At 43.0% G+C, this 20,340-nt stretch overlaps 1 protein-coding gene across 2 annotated transcripts in view; it reads left to right on the top strand.

The window, feature by feature from the left end:
* MYOF (myoferlin) overlaps positions 1-20,340 on the top strand; it is a 313,269-nt gene that overhangs the window by 247,290 nt on the left and 45,639 nt on the right. For both annotated transcript variants that reach the window (XM_053692421.1, XM_053692420.1), the window contains 3 exons: positions 7,039-7,137; positions 7,781-7,906; positions 13,916-14,071. In XM_053692421.1, the coding sequence (XP_053548396.1) occupies positions 7,039-7,137; positions 7,781-7,906; positions 13,916-14,071 (381 nt within the window). The remainder of the gene's footprint in view (positions 1-7,038; positions 7,138-7,780; positions 7,907-13,915; positions 14,072-20,340) is intronic.

Here is a 20,340-nt window from a genome sequence, read left to right as displayed (position 1 = left end):
TGCACTGTTTTGTTTTGTTTTTTTACTGGAAACTATGGGGATGTAAAAACTCAGCCCTGGGTGTGCCAGCAGCAGTCAAAAGGGGTTAAATCACTGCTGTGTTACTGACAGTTGAGAGAATAAAATCACTGTTCACTTGTGACAAAATATGTATGGTGGGTTTAAAGGTCAAGTCTTTGAGGAGAGGGCATAGGTATACAGGTATTTTTTTGAGGGAATGCTGTCAGCCCTATGCACAAATGATATATGTAAGTTATTTGCAGGCTTCTCTAAATGTACTTATGTAGACCTTTTCTTTTAATTCTGGATACTATTTTTTCTATTAAATGGAATCCAATAGTTTGTTTCTTTAGTCATTCAGATAAAACATATAATTTTAACACCTGTCTGTCTACTTCTTTTGTATAATTTGCTTCATTATCTTTGTTTCTTTTGTGATAAAAGCATAGCTAGGTAGGTTCTGGGACAGCAATGCAGAACTGGGAATTAGCTGCTGATTGGTGGCTGCACATATATACCTCTTGTCATTGTAATTTGATAAGTCAGTTGGAAAATTGCTTAAAATTACAGGTGGCCCTCATTTTACAACGATTCAATTTACACCGTTTCAGAATAACAACCTTTTTTTCCAGTCATGTGACTGCTATTGAAAAGCATTGAGAAGCAGTGCATTTATTAAAATAGCCAGTAGGTGGAGTTGTCCACTTGTTTTGCAGCAAAGCCAAGCAAACTGAAATTAATAAGTTTAACCAGACCTGAGCTATTGAGCAGATTCCAAAGGAACAATATCTTCCTGTCTATAAATCAGTCCAGATTGGAATGCATAGAAAGAACTGTTTTCAGAAAAATGCAAGTGAAGTCTGTGTTGTGTGATTATTTTATTAGGTTTATAATGCTGTTTAGCATTTAAAGTCTTCATTTCAAAGCTTTAAAAATAATGTATTAGGTGTTACTTATGACAATTTTGAGAGGGGCCTGGAACCTATCTCCCTCACTTCCCATTGACTTACATTATAAACTGGGTTTCAATTTACAACGGTTTCGATTTACAACCATTCCTTCTGGAACCTAACCCCGGCGTAAACTGAGGGCTACCTGTATATGCTTTGTCTGAATCATGAAAGAAAACGTGATAATGATTATTTCTGTGATAGCCTGGGCTACAAAGTCAGTTTAATTTGTTTTTTATTATTTTGTAGTTTCCTTTTACATAGTGTAATATATCAATAAAGTAACAGTATGTTTTGATTCTGCAGAATTTGTGAGAATTCCCCACTGAAAAAAATGGCTTGCAAAAGTGTTTAAATGTAAGAAGCTTCCAAGAGCTCATAACCAGCTCAACACTGAAGGGTTAATAAATCCTCTGAGGTTTCATGTTTAAATTATTTTAGTAGCTCTTCTTCACAAGACAAATTTCACAATAATCACAATTATTTTATTTAAAGGGATATGAAACCCACATTGTTTTCATGATTCAGATAAACATGCAATTTTAAACAACTTTCTAATTTAAGTTGATTATCACTTTTTCTTTGTTCTCTTGGTAACTTTTGTTGAAAATCAGGGACGTTTTCTTAGGAGCCGGCCATTTCTGGAGCACTATAAGGCAGCAGTTTTGTAAGAATGTTATTCATTTGCAAGAGCACTAGATAGCAGCACTATTTCCTGCCATGTAGTGTTCCAGATGTCTACCTAGGTATCTCTTCAACACAGAATATCATGAGAATGAAGCAAATTTGATAATAGAAGTAAATTGGAACGTTTTTTTTTAAATTGTTTGCGCTGTCTAACTCACAAGAGAACATTTTTGGGTTTGATATCTCTTTAATATTTCGTTGCTGGAGGAAATATGTAGATGAGGTTTTTTTTTTGCAATATGTAGCGTATGGTGTCTCTAAAACATAGCATTATAATCTAGGTGATGTGCTAAAGGGGGATTAAATGTATTTTGAATTCCCTATTAATGTCTAATTAATTGTTGTAACAATTTGCAATGTACGTTCATTTTTTATTTTGTTCCCTTTTCCTATAATTTAAAGAGACTTAGTGCAAAAATGACATGCTTCAATTAGTTAGAACATGTGTGTGCCAATTCTGTGTTTAACAATAAGACAGGCCATTTAGAGCCTCAGAGAACTGCTGGTTCTTAGCAGGAAATAGCCAGCGAGCCAATCGGCAGCAAGACCTGCAGTTGTGTCCATCTACAGGTCTTGCGACTCCTGAGCACAACTTTATGCAGTGTGTTTAACTCATTTACTGGGATTAAAGGGACACTGAACCCACATTTTTTCTTTCGTGATTCAGATAGAGCATGCAATTTTAAGCAACTTTTTCATTTAATCCTATTGTCAATTTTTCTTCATTCTCTTGCTATCTTTATTTGAAAAGCAAAAATGTAAGTTTAGATGCCGGCCCATTTTTGGTGAACAACCTGAGTTGTTCTTGCTGATTGGTGGATAAAGTCACCCACCAATAACAAGTGCTGTACGTCATCTGAACCAATCCTTAGCTTAGATACCTTCTTTTTCAAATAAAGATAGCAAGAGAACGAAGAAAAAATGATGATTGGAGTAAAAGTTGTTTAAAATTGCATTCTCTATCTGAATTATGAATTTTTTTTTTGGATTCAGTCTCCCTTTAAACACACGGGGCTAGATTTATCATGCAAAAGTCTCTATTGGTTGCAGGTTTGCCCTATTTGAGTCTGCTACTGCTATTTGTTTTAAACCTCAGCTTCCTAAAACCTCTTCACCAGCTTAAAGTTGGTAGATGAAAATCAGACTCATTTGACATGGGTGATTGACAAGCCATGCTGTCACACAATTGGTTGCGTGAGAGTAGAGGGGCGGCATTGCACAAGTGTTCGCTTGTGTAATGCTCAATATAGGGAACAAATGTGCCCCACAATTTGCTGTGAAATGCAGAAAGATTTACAACATGTGAACCTTGTCCACCTGCAAATTGATAAATTCAGCCCATATTTAGCGCTGCGGAATCTGTTGGCGCTCTACAAATAACCGATAATAATAGAGTTTCAGGAGTAGCGCAAAAGTTATATGCCCTCATGAATTAGAGCATTTCATTTTTGCAATACAATGTCTGTTCAACCTTGGAAATATTTTTTCTTTCAATTTCCTTGAGAACTAGAAGTGTGTACTTAATACTTCAGAAGTCTTCAACAGTCTACACAGTGATTGTTTAAACATTGTAGAATAGATCAATTATACCTGCCCTCAAAGAGACATTACACAGCTGTGTGCAACTACAGCAGGATGCTAATATTTTCCCTCCTGTACCTGCAGCTTTATACTGGGTGTCACCATCTAGTAAAACGCATATTGTTCCATCTTGTGACAGAAGCAGTGCACTTTCATAGATCAATCATGCTTTTTGACAGCTGTGCCTTGTACTTTGGGTTAGCTTGCACAGTAGAAAGCAGAACCTTTACTTGTTGCAGATTTGTTTACACATTTACATAACAAATATAAAATATCCCTCAGGGATAATATAGAGCATTGCAGCCACTGCAAAAACATACAACTCCCGCTCTATATTGTACACTGTAGACTGAAATGCGTAACAAGGCTTGTCAAAAGCACAACAATATCACTGTTCTGTGAATGCGCACTGCTTCTGTCACAGGGTGCGAGAATACTTACACTTCAAGATGGCGGCACTCTGAGTGAAGATGTGGAGCTTTGCTAGCCAGTACTTGTAAAGGGTTAAAATAATGGAATGGCATTGTAGAGAGATGCAGCCACAGGTTGAAAATCAGTAGCATGGAAAGTAGTTACCCTGCTGCTGTCATTGTACCCAGCAGACGGAGATAAAGGTTTTGCTTGTAAAATGATAATTTAACAATTTTTAAAACATTTATTTTGTAGGCCATTTTGTTTATGTAACGGAGTCATTAAAGAGATATTAAAGTGCAAAAAGAAAATCCCCTACTACCTTAGAGCATGCTATTATTGCATTATTTCTTGTATATAACTTTGTTTTATCCCTGCAAAGGGATTAAACACATAGTTAAAGTCAGCTGCAGAGCAGAAATACTGGGACATAGCTGAACACATCTGATGAGCCAATAACAAGACACACATGTGTGTTACCTCCAATCACCAGCTAGCTCCCAGTAGTGCATTGCTGCTGCTGAGGATATATACATATGCTTTTTAACTAATGAAACCAAGTGAACAAAATAAGATTGATAACAAGTGTTTTTAAAATGACTCTGTCTGACTTAAATGTCCTTTTAACTGCAAATTTATACTATACAGAAATCAACAAAAAATACTGTAGTTTAGTTTTATTCTGAATTCCTTACCCCATATCAGCTAAGCATCACAAACCTGCTTGCCTTACATAAACTTGTATTAGGACTTCTATTGCCTGGTTTATGAATGTTTAGTGAGGGAGAGAAATTGTTTGTATTAAATCGATATAGAGAAAGGAGAGAGTTAAAGGTTATATTCCCTTTACATAGGCAAAGTGATGAAAGCCAGTAAATATATTTTTCCCCTGTAAAACTATCCAAACCTTATTTAAAGCCAATGTATATTCATGTGAAATAAATCCACATATATTTTTTTTTTTTGCAGTGGTTTTTAACTTTGTAAGGGAATTTCCCATCTGGCAGATTTGCAGGCATTCTGGATCTGATCTTTTTTTTTCCAAAGTTCCAAAAATTGGAACAGTAGTTTTTATTTTTTAGATATGCGATACTTAGACTGAATTGTAAGTATATTATATTGAGACAGTGGATTTTAGCCAGACAAGACTGGCCAAGTCATTCTTATCTGCTCTTAATTTCTATTTTTCTCTGGGTAATTTCTGCATAGAATTTGTTTTCCTTGTATTCTATGCATTCAGTTGTTGTTCGGTATTTTGTGTAAAACTGAGCCACTCCTTTGATCCTTTTTATGATCAGTATTTCTCAAATCAAGTCCTCTGGGCACACCAAAAGGCCATATTTTCATGATATCTGTATAGCACAAGTGAAATAATAAGCTGATCATTAAAGGGATACTAAATCCAAATTTTGCCTTTAATGATTCAGATAGAGCATGCAACTTTCTAGCTTACTCCTATTATCATTTTTTTTCGTTCTCTTTCTATCTTTAATTTAAAAGCAGGAAAGTAAAGTTCTAGGAGCCGGCCCATTTTTGTTTCAGAACCTGGGTTACGCTTGCTTATTGGTGGCTAAATGTAGTCATCAATAAGCAAGTGCTATCCAGGGTGCTGAACCTAAAATGAGCCGGCTCCTAAGCTTGTACATTCCTGCTTTTTAAATAAAGATGGCAAGAGAACAAAGAAAAAGTGATAATATGAGTAAATTAGAAAGTTGCTCAAAATTGCATGCTCTTTCTGAATCATGAAAGACAAAAAAATTGCTTTAATATCCCTTTAACCAGGGTTACCAACCTGCTCTTAACCATCAGCTGATTATTTAATCTGTGCTCTAGATACAATATCATGAAAATCTGGCCTGTTGGTGTGCCTTGTGGACTGTAATTGAAAAACACTGATCTACGTAGACACTTTAAATTAATTTGACTAAATATAAATAGTCTGTTGTATACTCTGTGTTCAGAATGCAAGTTTCGGAATTTCTGTTATCCAAATAAAAAGTTAAGATTCTATATTTGTCTTTGTACCATAGTTTAGGAACTTTCTTTAAAGACGCAAAACCAAATTTTTGTGTGAAGAAATATACCAAGATTTTATGTCACATAATAGAAATATTGGATTTCTTGCAAGGCAGTGCATTAAAAACTTTATTTTTTTTCTAACGTCACTATCTTTATAAGGAAAGTGCAGGGCTGCAGATTAGCCAGAAACGTCTTAAGGGTTAAGGAAGCAGGGAGGAGGAGTGTTTGTGGGCTGTGTGTGTGAGGTTTGCAACATTGTTGCAGGCCTAAGGGAGGGATCTTTACTTACAAATAAAAAGGGGCTTCTGGGAGTCTCAGACCCTCTTTCCTGTTCCTGGCCATCGCAGATCTTCTCCCACCCTGATAGCGGTAATTTTAATTAATGTTGTAGCAATTAGTTCCCCTGGCTCCGGACAGGGTTAGTCGACTTATAGTCTGTGGGTCAGTCCAGGGCGTTAAATTTTCAGCTCCCTCCGGAATATGCAGGGTGTTCGCCTGGCAAGTTTGGAGTACCAGTAAGGTTTGAGCGGTGATAACACTCTAAAGGCGGGCGGTAGCGTCCCAGGCGTCAGAAAGCAGGGAGGAGTGACGGCCATTGCAGGGGGAGTGACGTAGTCAGGCGCGTGCCTGGGGAAAGCTCCTCCTGGGTTGCGGTGGGCCGAACAGCTTGAGTTAAAACCTTCTATCCGTATCGAGTTGTAGCCGGGCTCCGCTTTGTGTCAGCTGCCTGGGCCTGCTTCCCGCTTCATATGAGTTAGCTAGTTAGACAATGCCGCTTAATGTTTGCTCAAGTTAAAAGTTTTGGGCATTTACATGTAGCCATGTAAATTAGTTAAAGTTGAAGAAAGACCCTGATGTTTTTTGATAAATAAACATGCAGGGGTGTCTCGTGATTAATAAATGACCTAAATGGTCTTTAAATCCCAACTGTTGTGGTGTCATTATTTATTCACTTAAGTAGATGATGTTAAGTGGGGTTCTTTCACATATGCACAGCATTGCTCCTTTAATCTCTTAAAGTGATACATAACCAATTCCACTTAACAGTCCAGCACAAACATTGCATGCACTTATTTGTTAAAACATGCGATTTTGTTTTTCACTATCAATGCTCCAAATCTCTGTTTAATCCCCACAACAAAGTACCGCACTGAACTGCTGGTCCCCAGCAGGAAACAGCCAGTGGTAAATGACACTCACAGCCTATGTACGTATGCCGCTGAAAAACAGTGTTACATTTTACTATAAACATTTTTGCTAATGGAAGTATATATATATTTTTATAGCCCTTTAATGGACAAAATCGTATGCAGATGTACATTTTTCCTCTGACATATTTGTTGAATGTTTTGATGAAACCTGTTTGACATATATTTTGTCATCTTTATAGGAAGAAGAAATTGTTGATTGGTGGAGCAAATACTACTCTTCCATAGGAGAACATGAAAAATGTGGTCAATATTTGCAAAAAGGATATGACACACTAAAGGTAAGGTTGTTCTTGAGAACCCATACTCTTGCTTGTCTGTGGACCTTATAGTATTTATTTCAAAGAACCAGTACAAAGTGAAAGTGAATTTTATTTGCTTAATTCATTAGATCATATAATGTTTGACACATTGACCCTAGATAACCCCGGTAAAGGTTAAAATCCTGCTTTAAAGTTATTTAATGATGTAGAAGAGAAGGAAGCAGTGTTACTCTGTTGGTTGCATGATTAAGGGCGGTGATGCCCAAAACTTCTCTTCTACGTTTAAGTTGTCCCAATAAAAGTTTTTTTGTTAATGGTGCTGTAAACACATATTTTACTCACAGCTGGAATAAATATTTTCCAAGTGCAAAAAAAAGCCAATATGATCTAATATTTACAGAACTTTAATGTTTAATCTATTGTATTCTCTGGAAAGGTAATAGAAACATAGATATTGATGGCAGATAAGAGCCATAGGCCCAGCAAGTCTGCCCGATATTTGCTAAAAGTATAAACTTATCTAGTTCGTAGGATAGCCTTATGCTTGTCCCAGGCATTCTTAAAGTCTCCCACAGTGTTTGTCATTACTACCTCTTGTCGAAGTTTATTTATTTGTGGAAATGTTGTCCTATTATGTCTGAATCTTATGTCTTGTTTCCAGGTCTATGATTGGGAGTTGGAGAATGTTCCAGAATTCCAAGGACTTACAGATTTCTGCGAAACATTTAAACTGTACAGGGGAAAATCAGAAGAGAGCGATGACCCCTCAGTTGTAGGGGAATTTAAGGTACTTCATATACTGTTTCTGTAAAAAAAAAAAAAAGACTATAGCTAGATTTAGTGAGCATTATAATATGGTATTTTCTTCTATAAGGTACGACGAGTTCACGGATTCATCCTTTATTTGTGGGATATTATCCTCCTGCTAACAGGAAGTGGCAAAGAGCACCACAGCAGAGCTGTCTTTATAGCTCCTCGCTTAGCTCCACCCCCCAGTCATTCTCTTTGCCTACTCTAAGTACTAGGAAGGGTAAAGTGAAAGAGGTGATAAAATATTAGTTTTTACTTTCTTCAAGCAAGAGTTTTTTGTTTTAAATGGTACCGGTGTGTACTATTTACTCTCAGGCAGCAGATGGATGAAGACTTCTGCCTGGAGGATTATGATCTTAGCATTTGTAACTAAGATCCAGTGCTGTTCCCACAGAGGCTGAGGGAGTACAGGAAACTTCAGTGTGAGGAACGTTTTCATGCTATATAGCAGTGAGGTATGTTCAGTCATTTTTTCTGGAGAGACTGTGTATTTCAGAAAGGCTAACAGTATCCCCATGAGGGTAAGGGTAAGCAGTAATCCTAAGAGCTATAGAAAGGCATTACTAAGCTTGCATAAGGGGCTAATTAAAAAATGGTTGACACTGGTTTTTGAATGTTTGTGGGCAAACGTTTTATGAACTGGGAGTGCTATTAACGTTTTGTGGGCAATAATGTTTTTGTTGGCAACTTTATTGAGGGTACACTTGTCTTATTTTTTGGGTCTCAGAACCCCTTGCTTAGTTTAAAACCGCTCTGGTGCGGTTCTTTGAGGCTGTAGAGACATCGAGTGAGATGGGCGGAGCCTATTTTCGAGCCTCAGATGTGCAGTTGTTTTCACTCAGCAAGCAGCAAGCTCAAACTCCTGAGGGCCCTTGTGGATGTTTTGGGCCAAATCGAAGCTTTAACCCCATATTTACTATCCCTGAGGGCAGGTAGGTGCCACAGCAGGGCTGTGGCAAGGTGCTGGGGTGTTTTTTTTCCGGATTTAGGCCTTAATTCAATCCGGTTTGCACAATAAAGGGTTAAATGTTAAATTTTCTTGTGGGGCAAACTTAACTACACATATTGAGTGTGCTATCAAAAATTTGAAAAATTTGGAGCATTTTAAAGCAGTTTTGCAGAACGTGTATGCTTTTTTTCTCTTAAAGGCGCAGTACCGTTTTTTAAAGATTGTTGTTTTTTTCACTAAATAAAGTGTTTTCATGCTTGTTTGTAGTCATTACTAGCCTGTTAAACATGTCTGACATTGAGGAAAGTCATTGTTCAATATGTTTAGAAGCCATTGTGGAACCCCCACTTAGAATGTGTCCCTCATGCACTGAAAGGTCAATAAATTGCAAAGAACATATTTTAGCTACTAAAAGTATGTCACAGGATTATTCTCAGTCAGAAGGGAATCGGGTTATACCATCTAATTCTCCCCAAGTGTCACAACCATTAACGCCCGCACAAGCGACGCCAAGTACTTCTAGTGCATCTAATTCTTTCAACCTGCAAGATATGGCCGCAGTTATGAATACTACCCTCACAGAGGTTTTATCTAAGCTGCCTGGGTTGCAGGGGAAGCGCAGTAGGTCTGGTGTGAGAACAAATGCTGAGCCCTCTGATGCTTTATTAGCCATATTCGATGTACCATCACAATGTTCTGAGTTGGGGGTGAGGGATTTGCTGTCTGAGGGAGAGACTTCTGATTCAGGAAAGATGTTCCCTCGCACAGATTCAGATATGATGGCTTTTAAATTTAAACTAGAACACCTCCGCTTATTGCTCAGGGAGGTTTTAGCGACTCTGGATGATTGTGACCCTATTGTAGTTTCAGAGAAATTGTGTAAAATGGACAGATTTCTAGAGGTTCCTGCTTACACTGATGTTTTTCCGGTCCCTAAGAGGATTTCGGACATTGTTACTAAGGAGTGGGATAGACCAGGTATTCCGTTCGCTCCCCCTCCTACTTTTAAGAAAATGTTTCCCATATCAGACACCATGCGGGACTCATGGCAGACGGTCCCTAAGGTGGAGGGAGCTATTTCTACCCTGGCTAAGCGTACAACTATACCTATTGAAGACAGTTATGCTTTCAAAGATCTTATGGATAAAAAATTAGAGGGTCTCCTAAAGAAAATATTTGTTCATCAGGGTTTTCCTCTCCAACCTATAGCGTGCATTGTTCCCGTAACGACTGCAGCTGCTTTTTGGTTCGAGACTCTGGAGGAGGCTCTTCAGGTTGAGACCCCATTAGATGATATTCTGGATAGAATTAGGGCTCTCAAGCTAGTTAATTCTTTCATTACAGATGCCGCTTTTCAACTGGCTAAATTAGCGGCAAAGAATTCAGGTTTTGCCATTTTAGCACATAGAGCGTTATGGCTTAAGTCCTGGTCTGCTGATGTGTCATCAAAATCTAAGCTTTTAGCCATCCCTTTCAAGGGTAAGACCCTATTCGGGCCTGAACTGAAAGAGATAATTTCAGACATCACTGGAGGGAAAGGCCATGCCCTTCCTCAGGATAAGACGAATAAGATGAGGACCAAACAAAATAATTTTCGTTCCTTTCAAAACTTCAAAGGTTGTCCCTCTACCTCTTCCCCTGCTGCAAAGCAAGAGGGGAATTTTGCTCAATCCAAGTCAGTCTGGAGACCTAACCAGACTTGGAACATAGGTAATCAGGCCAAGAAGCCTGCTGCTGCCACCAAGACAGCATGAAGGGGTAGCCCCCGATCCGGGACCGGATCTAGTAGGGGGCAGACTTTCTCTCTTTGCTCAGGCTTGGGCAAGAGACGTTCAGGACTCCTGGGCTTTAGAAATTGTAACCCAGGGGTATCTTCTAGATTTCAAAGATTCTCCACCAAGGGGGAGATTCCATCTTTCTCAATTGCCTGTAAACCAGCCAAAAAGAGAGGCGTTCTACCTATATACTATGGGAGTGATCTGCCCAGTTCTGAAAACAGAACAGGGGCAGGGGTTCTACTCCAATCTGTTTGTGGTTCCCAAAAAAGAGGGAACCTTCAGACCAATTTTAGATCTCAAGATCCTAAACAAATTCCTCAGAGTCCCATCCTTCAAGATGGAGACCATTCGGGACAAGCATTACCAGTTTGTGGCTCTTCCCTTCGGGTTGGGCACAGCTCCCAGAATTTTCACAAAGGTGCTAGGATCCCTTCTGGCGGTTCTAAGGCCGCGGGGCATAGCAGTGGTGCCTTATCTGGACATCGTGTTGGCTTTTCTAAGATCTCACGGGTGGAAGGTGAACGTAAAAAAGAGTTCACTTATCCCTCTCACAAGAGTTCCATTCCTGGGAACTCTGATAGATTCGGTGGACATGAAAATGTTTCTGATGGAGGTCAGGAAATCAAAGATTTTAACCACCTGCCGAGCTCTTCATTCCATTCCTCGGCCGTCAGTGGCTCAGTGTATGGAGGTAAACGGACTAATGGTAGCGGCAATGGACATAGTTCCGTTTGCTCGCTTGCATCTCAGACCACTGCAACTATGCATGCTCAAACAGTGGAATGGGGATTATGCAGATTTATCTCCTCAGATAAATCTGGATCAAGAGACCAGAGACTCTCTTCTTTGGTGGTTGTCACAGGATCATCTTTCCCAGGGAATGTGTTTCCGCAGGCCAGCATGGGTCATAGTGACGACGGACGCCAGCCTATTGGGCTGGGGTGCAGTCTGGAATTCCCTGAAAGCACAGGGTTTGTGGACTCAGGAGGAGGCTCTCCTCCCGATAAATTTTCTAGAACTGAGAGCGATATTCAACGTGCTTCAGGCGTGGCCTCAGCTGGCTTCAGCCAGATTCATAAGATTCCAGTCGGACAATATCACGACTGTAGCATATATCAATCATCAGGGGGGAACAAAGAGTTCTTTAGCGATGATAGAGGTTACCAAAATAATTCGATGGGCAGAGACTCACTCTTGCCATCTATCAGTAATCTATATCCCAGGATTGGAGAACTGGGAAGCGGATTTTCTAAGTCGTCAGACTTTTCATCCGGGGGGAGTGGGAACTCCATCCGGAGGTGTTTGCACAATTGATTTAGCAATGGGGCACACCAGAATTGGATCTGATGGCGTCTCGTCAGAACGCCAAACTTCCTTGTTACGGGTCCAGGTCAAGGGATCCTCAGACAGTACTGATAGATGCTCTAGCAGTACCCTGGTCATTCAACCTGGCTTATGTGTTTCCACCATTTCCTCTCCTTCCTCGTTTGATTGCCAGAATCAAACCGGAGAGAGCTTCGGTGATTTTGATAGCACCTGTGTGGCCACGCAGGACTTGGTATGCAGACCTGGTGGACATGTCATCTCTTCCACCATGGACTCTGCCACTGAGACAGGACCTTCTGATTCAAGGTCCGTTCCAGCATCCAAATCTAGTTTCTCTGCGGGTGACTGCTTGGAGATTGAGTCGGTCATAGATACCTTGATTCAGGCTTGAAAGCCTGTCACTAGGAAAATTTATCTTAAGATATGGCGTAAATATCTTTATTGGTGCGAATCCAAAGGCTACTCATGGAGTAAGATCAGGATTCCTAGGATTTTGTCCTTTCTCCAAGAAGGATTGGAGAAGGGGCTATCAGCTAGTTCCTTAAAGGGACAGATATCTGCTTTATCAATTCTACTGCACAAGTATCTGGCAGATGTTCCAGACGTTCAGTCGTTCTGTCAGACTTTAGTTAGAATCAAGCCTGTGTTTAAACCTGTTGCTCCGCCATGGAGTCTGAATTTAGTTCTTAAAGTTCTTCAAGGGGTTCCGTTTGAACCTATGCATTCCATAGATATTAAGCGTCTATCTTGGAAAGTTCTGTTTTTAGTTGCTATCTCTTCGGCTTGAAGAGTTTCTGAACTATCTGCGTTGCAATGCGACTCGCCTTATCTTGTTTTCCACATGCTGATAAGGTGGTTTTGCGTACCAAACCTGGATTTTTTCCTAAGGTTGTTACTAATAGGAATATCAATCAGGAAATTGTTGTTCCTTCTCTGTGTCCTAATCCTTCCTCTAAGAAGGAGCGTCTGTTGCACAACTTGGACGTGGTTCGTGCTTTGAAGTTTTACTTGCAAGCAACCAAGGATTTCCGTCAAACATCTTCTTTTTTGTTGTCTATTCTGGAAAACGTAGAGGTCAAAAAGCTACGGCTATCTCTTTCTTTTTGGCTGAAAAGCATCATCCGTTTGGCATACGAGACTGCTGGACAGCAGCCTCCTGAAAGAATTACAGCTCACTCTACTAGAGCAGTGGCTTCCACATGGGCTTTTGAAAATGATGCTTCTGTTGAACAGATTTGTAAGGCTGCAACTTGTTCTTAACTTCATACCTTTTCCAAATTTTCCAAATTTGATACTTTTGCTTCTTCGGAGGCTATTTTTGGGAGAAAAGTTCTTCAAGCAGTGGTGCCTTCTGTTTAACCATCTGTCTTGTCCCTCCCGTTCATCCGTGTCCTGTAGCTTTGGTATTGTATCCCACAAGTAAAGGATGAATCCGTGGACTCGTCGTACCTTATAGAAGAAAAGTAAATTTATGCTTACCTGATAAATTAATTTCTTCTATGGTACAACAAGTCCACGGCCCGCCCTGTCATTTTAAGACAGATTATATTTTTTTATTTTAAACTTCAGTCACCTCTGCACCTTTTAGTTTCTCCTTTTTCTTCCTGTACCTTTGGTCGAATGACTGGGGGGTGGAGCTAAGGGAGTAGCTATATAGACAGCTCTGCTGTGGTGCTCTTTGCCACTTCCTGTTAGCAGGAGGATAATATCCCACAAGTAAAGGATGAATCTGTGGACTCGTCGTACCATAGAAGAAATTAATTTATCAGGTAAGCATAAATTTACTTTTTTTAACAGTGTATATAGTATTTGTCTTGTGTGTCAGGACACATTTTTATTTTCAAATGTCAAGTGGTCTGTGCATTAATACCCATAGCATTTATTTGTTATATCTAAAAACTATTTAATACATTGTATTATCTATTTTGTATAGGGATCTTTCCGAGTTTACCCACTCTCAGATGACCCAAGTATACCAGCTCCCCCTCGACAGTTCCGTGAATTGCCAGATAGCGGACCTCAGGAGTGTATTGTGCGCATCTATATAGTTAAAGGCATAGATCTACAACCCAAGGATAACAATGGGCTGGTAAGTGATTGCAATGCTTTCTATTAGTGTTTGCCTGACTTATTTATCAAAGCAGTTATTTGTAAATGGGGTCTTCACATCCCTTAGACTAAGGATGTCTAATTTATTGACTTGAGGGGCCACAATGGAACTTTTGAATCTTTGTACCTTAATGCAGTGAATAAAATGTTTTTAAAAATGTATTAACCCTTAGTATCACACAAGAGTATCTTCATTACTACCAGTCACACAAACAGTGATAGAAAGGTCACATTTAAAATGACATTTTTGCAATATACTTGGATTTGAAAAAAAATATGACCCCACATTTTCCCACTATTCGTTCCTTGATCAATAAATACATAACACCTGGTTGGGAGAGAAAAAGGCCGCAGCTTATTTATTAAACAAACCAATAAATTAACATCTTTATTTAACTTTTCAACAATATTTACAATCCACCTCAGTGCTTGCTTTTATTTTCTCCTAAGCCCCCACCCCTTCCAGGGCTGGGCGTTCCTCACATTCCTTTGGTTACCCCACATAACTACCACCATGTTCCATTAGGCGTAAGCCTCAACAGAAACTAGCAAGCACTTCCGCTTGCGCTGCGACATCACCTAGCTCACCATTTTGGGAGGGAGGGCGGGACACACCTCCTACCGTGCTGTTCAGAAGGACACCTGTGACCTCACTTCCAGTGCTGGGACTTATCAAAGTTCCCCAACCCCACCCACATGGAATAATCCACTCCTGGGGGGGAAGTGGGGTCACAGGTGCCCTCCTTCCATGCTGTCATCCGGGCCTTTACTTGACCCCACATTTTCCCACTATTCGTTCCTTGATCAATAAATACATAACACCTGGTTGGGAGAGAAAAAGGCCGCAGCTTATTTATTAAACAAACCAATAAATTAACATCTTTATTTAACTTTTCAACAATATTTACAATCCACCTCAGTGCTTGCTTTTATTTTCTCCTAAGCCCCCACCCCTTCCAGGGCTGGGCGTTCCTCACATTCCTTTGCTTACCCCACATAACTACCACCATGTTCCATTAGGCGTAAGCCTCAACAGAAACTAGCAAGCACTTCCGCCACAACTCGCTCCCTAGCGAGTACCGCCAACCAAAGCTAAGGCCTTTTCTATCCCCTCACGAAGATTAAAATTAAATAAATGTAGCCCAACTTCGTTGAGGTGCACTCCGTCCTTCAAGTAAAAACATTTCCCCGATTCCCCCTCAAACTCTACATGGCGTAAGCCAACACCCCCCAGCCCCTTTACGTACCCAGATACGGTTCTATTGACCTTCCGTCTGGAAGCCTCCAGCTTGTTTGCGTCCCACGCCGATCTCCATACTACTCTACTCTCAATCTCAGACCATACTAGGACCATACCCGGAAACAGCTGACACAATCTATCAAAACTTCTCTTTATGTCCTCAATTAATACCTTCTGTGGCATACATCCCAAATCGTTTCCGCCTGAGTGCACCACCAATACCTTCGGGGGGGAGAAAAGCCTGGCATGCTCCACCACCGTGCCTACTACTTGTGACCATTTCATGCCCCTGATCCCAAACCATCTGATAAGCCGGTCCCTTCCAAAGCCCAACTGGGTCCCATCCGGCTTCACTGCTGCTGCCTTCCTTGCCCAGTACACGTAGGAATGTCCTACGATCCAACACTTCCCCGGCTCTGCCAAAAAATTAAAAACGTTATCAGTTCCCCCCGATTCGGGGCACCAAACCCGGTCTCACATACCCCCGGAATCGCTCTGATCTCCATCTCCCAATCCTCTTAATCACTGAAGCCTCTAACCCCAAATTGGCCGCCTCCGTCGCCGCACCTATCCTGAAAGAATGAGAACCAAAATCCAGGCCCACAATTCCCATCAATCCCAATACCTTCCGCATTACTGCCACAAACTGAAAACGCGACAATGGCGTTCCGTCCGCATGAACCAACATCGGGCCTGCCCCAGAACCGGCCATCTGAAGATATTCCTTCACAGCCCTTACCGGACAACATTCCCCGCCAATTGCCCGCAGCACCACTACTGATCCTCTACCCTCCTGGTCCGTTTTAGACCTCCGAACCCATAACTCAACCATCCCTTCTGACACCACAACATCCTGCCTACTCATCCCGCTCACGTCCCACCGGTTTTTTCCCACCAGCTCCGACACCCTGAACGCTCCAAAGAAAGCCATGATGAAAGCGGCCCTGAACAACAGTTCCTCATACCTTGATAAACAAACCCTACTTAGCTCCGCCACCAACCCCTGCAGAATCGCAAAAGTAACCGGCCTCCGACCATCCGTCCGGAATCTCTTTTTACACATCCCTCTGACTGCCATCCGAGTCACAAAATTTTTTGTAAGGTCCTCCCTACCCAGCAATCGAAAAAGGAATGCCATTGCTGCCATCCTCTTTCGCACTTCAGAGGGCGATAGCCCTTCCCTCTCCCATGAACCTACCCAGCTCATCCATAACAAGAAAGTACTCCTCCTGCATTCCTGATACTGCTCCTCCTGTAGCACCCGCTCCCACAATTTCCACACTCGGGCGTAAGCCCTCCATGTGTTAGGAGCCAATGCCCTTTTGATTAATCTCAACATTCCTGGCAACCCAGGTACCACAGATCCTCGGGACATGCTACTCCATCCCGTTTCGCTTCCGGGGCCACTTCTCGGAACCTGTCCCACTGAAATCGTGACAAAGCGTCAGCAATAACATTAAATCGACCCGGAACATGCACTGCTCTGAAAGATATGTTGCATCTCAGGCACTCCAATACAAACACCCTTAGGAGCCGTATCACCGCCGGCGAGTTTGCCGTTAAACGGTTGATTGCCCATACCACTCCCTGATTGTCAGAATGGAAACAAACCCTTTTGTTGCCCAGCTGCTCCGGCCAAATCTTCAATGCCACAACCAACGGGAATAATTCCAAGAAAGTCAGGTTCTTAGTCAAACCCCACGCGGTCCACACTTCGGGCCATCTACCCGCACACCACTGGCCGTTCAAATAGGCCCCAAAACCGTGAGCTCCTGCAGCGTCTGTAAATAAACACAGCTGGTCGTCCGACCAACCTATTTCCTGCATGATCACTTGCCCGTTGAATTCTTCCAAGAAGGTCCGCCAGACCTTCAAGTCCTCTTTGACCTCCACCGACAGCCTGACATGGTGTCTTGGGTCAGAAACTCCAGTTGTCAGCAATGACATACGTCTGCAGAATATTCGGCCAATGGGAATTATCCTGCATGCAAAGTTCAGCTTTCCCAACAACGATTGTATATCCCTGAGGGTAGCTTTCTTTCTCGCCAGCATCCTGCCAATCACCGATTTGAGGTCAGCTACCTTGTCCTCTGGTAACCTGCACTCCATCTTAATGGAATACATTTGGATTCCCAAAAAACTCAATGACGTTGTGGGGCCCTCAGATTTATCAGCGGCCACCGGGATCCCAAATTCCTCGGTCACCTGCCCAAAAGCCCGGACCAAACGGTCACATATCGCCGAGCCAGCCGGCCCAACAAACAGGAAATCATCCAGGTAATGTACCATAGAAGAAATCCCCGCCGTCTGCTTCACCACCCACTCAACAAAGGAACTGAACTGCTCAAAATAGGAACATGAAATTGAACATCCCATCGGGAGGCACAAATCAACGAAAAAGGCTCCATCCATTTTGCATCCCAAAAGATGGTGACACCTTGGATGGACCTGGAGCAGACGAAAAGCCGATTCAACATCAGCTTTTGCCATTAAAGCCCCAAGACCCGCCGCTCTCACTAAGCCCACAGCCTTGTCGAATGATGCATATTTCACCGCCACCAATTCCGGATCGATGCCGTCATTGACCGACAATCCTTTGGGGTAAGACAGGTGGTGGATCACGCGATATTGACCCGGGGCCTTCTTGGGGACCACCCCCAGTGGTGATACCCTGAGGTTCGTGAATGGGGGTTCCACAAATGGACCCGCCATTCTACCCAATCGAACCTCCTTTTCAATTTTTTCCCTTAGAACCCCCGGGTATTCCCTGGCTGACTTCAAATTCCCTGGAATACCCTCCATTCGCTCATCTTTATATGGAATCAGAAAACCTGAGCTAAAACCCGTAAGTAGCAGCTCAGCATCCTCAGCGCGTCCGCGCTTATTGGCGTAAGCCTCTAACCATGGGGCCATCTTTTCGACCCTCACTGGCGTCCGTGCCCGTTGAACCCATGTCTCCTGACCGGGTCGCTTGTTTCCCCTTCTTGAAGCATTTCGCGAAAGGGTGTACACCCCCACACCCAGAACACTCGTGCTTGTATTTGCATGAGGCCCCGAACTTACACTGCCCATCGTTGAACTGGAAGCATACCCCTTTTCTAAGGGCTGATCCAGTCCCTCCGGAACTTCCGCTGCCAGACGTTTGCCCGTAACCCCGAAAGGAATGACTACCCCTTAAGGGAGTCATAATCTCTAGCCAGATGCTCATATCTCTGTCGTCCCACCGCATCTCTGGCCGAACCGCCAACCTTTGCCTAAAGCCCTCGTCGTACCGCCACCACGCCATTCCCCCGTATGTCCTATACGCGCTGGAAATCTCGTCGTAATAACAGAACAACGAAGACCCTTGATCCGGGGACTTCTCGCATGTGACACTAGCCAAGATGCCAAATGCACGCGACCAATTACTAAAAGTCTTTGGTAATTTGCGCCAACGTTTTTTGCGCTCCTCCTCCTCCTTTTTTCCTGTTTCCTTCTCGTCCTCCTTTACCTCCAGAACGTGCTCCAAAGGCAACAGGGAGAAAATCTCTATATATTCCCGTTTTCCAATCTTTTCCCTCAATTCACTGGTTAAGTGAATCCCTAAAGGGCCAATTGAACAGAGACATGGTCTCCGCATAGCCCCTTCGGGCACCCGAACCACCTCTCCTACACTGCTCGCTGTACTTCCCGTGCTTGCCGCCGGTACCTGCGACCCCGCAACAGCTGAGTTAACTCCTGGCGTGGCCCACGCCGCCGCAACCGAGGTACTCCCACCCGGGTTTTCCAAAGACGCAAGTAAAGCTTTTAAACCTGACACCAACGTTTCCCTCTCACCAGACACAGCCCCATTCACACTTGGTGCCCCACCAGCCATCTCACCTGCTGGCTGCTGCACCGTTCCTGCGCGTTCCGCTCGTATTGGCCTTGCTTCTGCATGTTCCTCCCGTATCGATCTAGCTTCTGTGCGCTCCTCTCGAACTGGCCTCGCCTCGTCCCTGCGGCCTCGGCCACTGTTATCTTCCTCCCTTCCTCTGCTCACGTCCAGTCTCCTCCGAACCGTTTCTCTCCTGGCAGGGGATCTCCCCCTGCCGTATCTGCTGCGGTCCCGGCTTCTATCCAATCTTGCCCAAGTAGGCGAAGCCGATGACCCGCCTCCTCTTGTCCTCCTTCGCGGCGACCTAGACCTCCTGCCTCCTCTTGCAGACGCCGTCCTGGCTGGCTGCATAGCCCCTCGATCTGTCCTACCTCCTGCTACCGGTGCCTGTAATGTAGATATAGACATAACCTCTCTCCCCGCAGAAACCCCTCTACCCCCTAACTCTCCCTCCTGAGAAACTGCTCCCTGTCCTCCCCCACTCCGTTGAGGAGACAATAACTGTAGTATCTGCGCCAAGGCGGACAGATCTCCTACCTGACTCGCCGTTCTCGGTCCCGCCGAGGTGCCCTCTAAGGGATCATCCTCCTCCTCCGCAAAGTCACCACTGGCGTTGAGCTCGAGTGGTGGCTCCGTAAGCCTGTCCTGCTGTGCCGGGATGACTCCTTCAGAGGCATCCAGAGCCTCCTCCCTCATTTCTCCCCCGGTCCCACCTGCAATGCACAATAAAAAATCAAAACTGTCCACACCAGCAATAAAACACCCCCCCCCTTTCCTATATTTTGCCTCCATATGACCACACCTTTTTTTTTTTTTTTTTGCTTATCGCTCCCCACTATAGAACCCCCCCCTCCCTTACCCGCCCCGGAGGACCCTACCCGTCACCCACTCCTTAAAAAACTTTACAAACCCCCCCTTGCTCGGCGTACCCCCAAAGGGGAGGTACCGCCATCCTGCATTTGGTAACCCCCACTCTAAATGGCCCGCCAAACTACATGCTCCCCAAAAGGAGGGGAACAGCTATCAACAAACGAAATACCAGCGGACCTGCCATGTAAGCTGGACCCCAGGCTACATTTTTTCTCACTTTTCCCTCCTTTTTTTTTTTTTTTTTGGGGCCCAATATAGCACCTCGCCATGCGCAACAGAGAAG

Source organism: Bombina bombina, chromosome 9, assembly GCF_027579735.1.
Source record: "Bombina bombina isolate aBomBom1 chromosome 9, aBomBom1.pri, whole genome shotgun sequence".
Taxonomy (NCBI): Eukaryota; Metazoa; Chordata; class Amphibia; order Anura; family Bombinatoridae; genus Bombina; species Bombina bombina.
The sequence above is the reverse complement of the archived record's forward strand: the minus strand, read 5'-3'. Positions and strand labels throughout refer to the sequence as shown.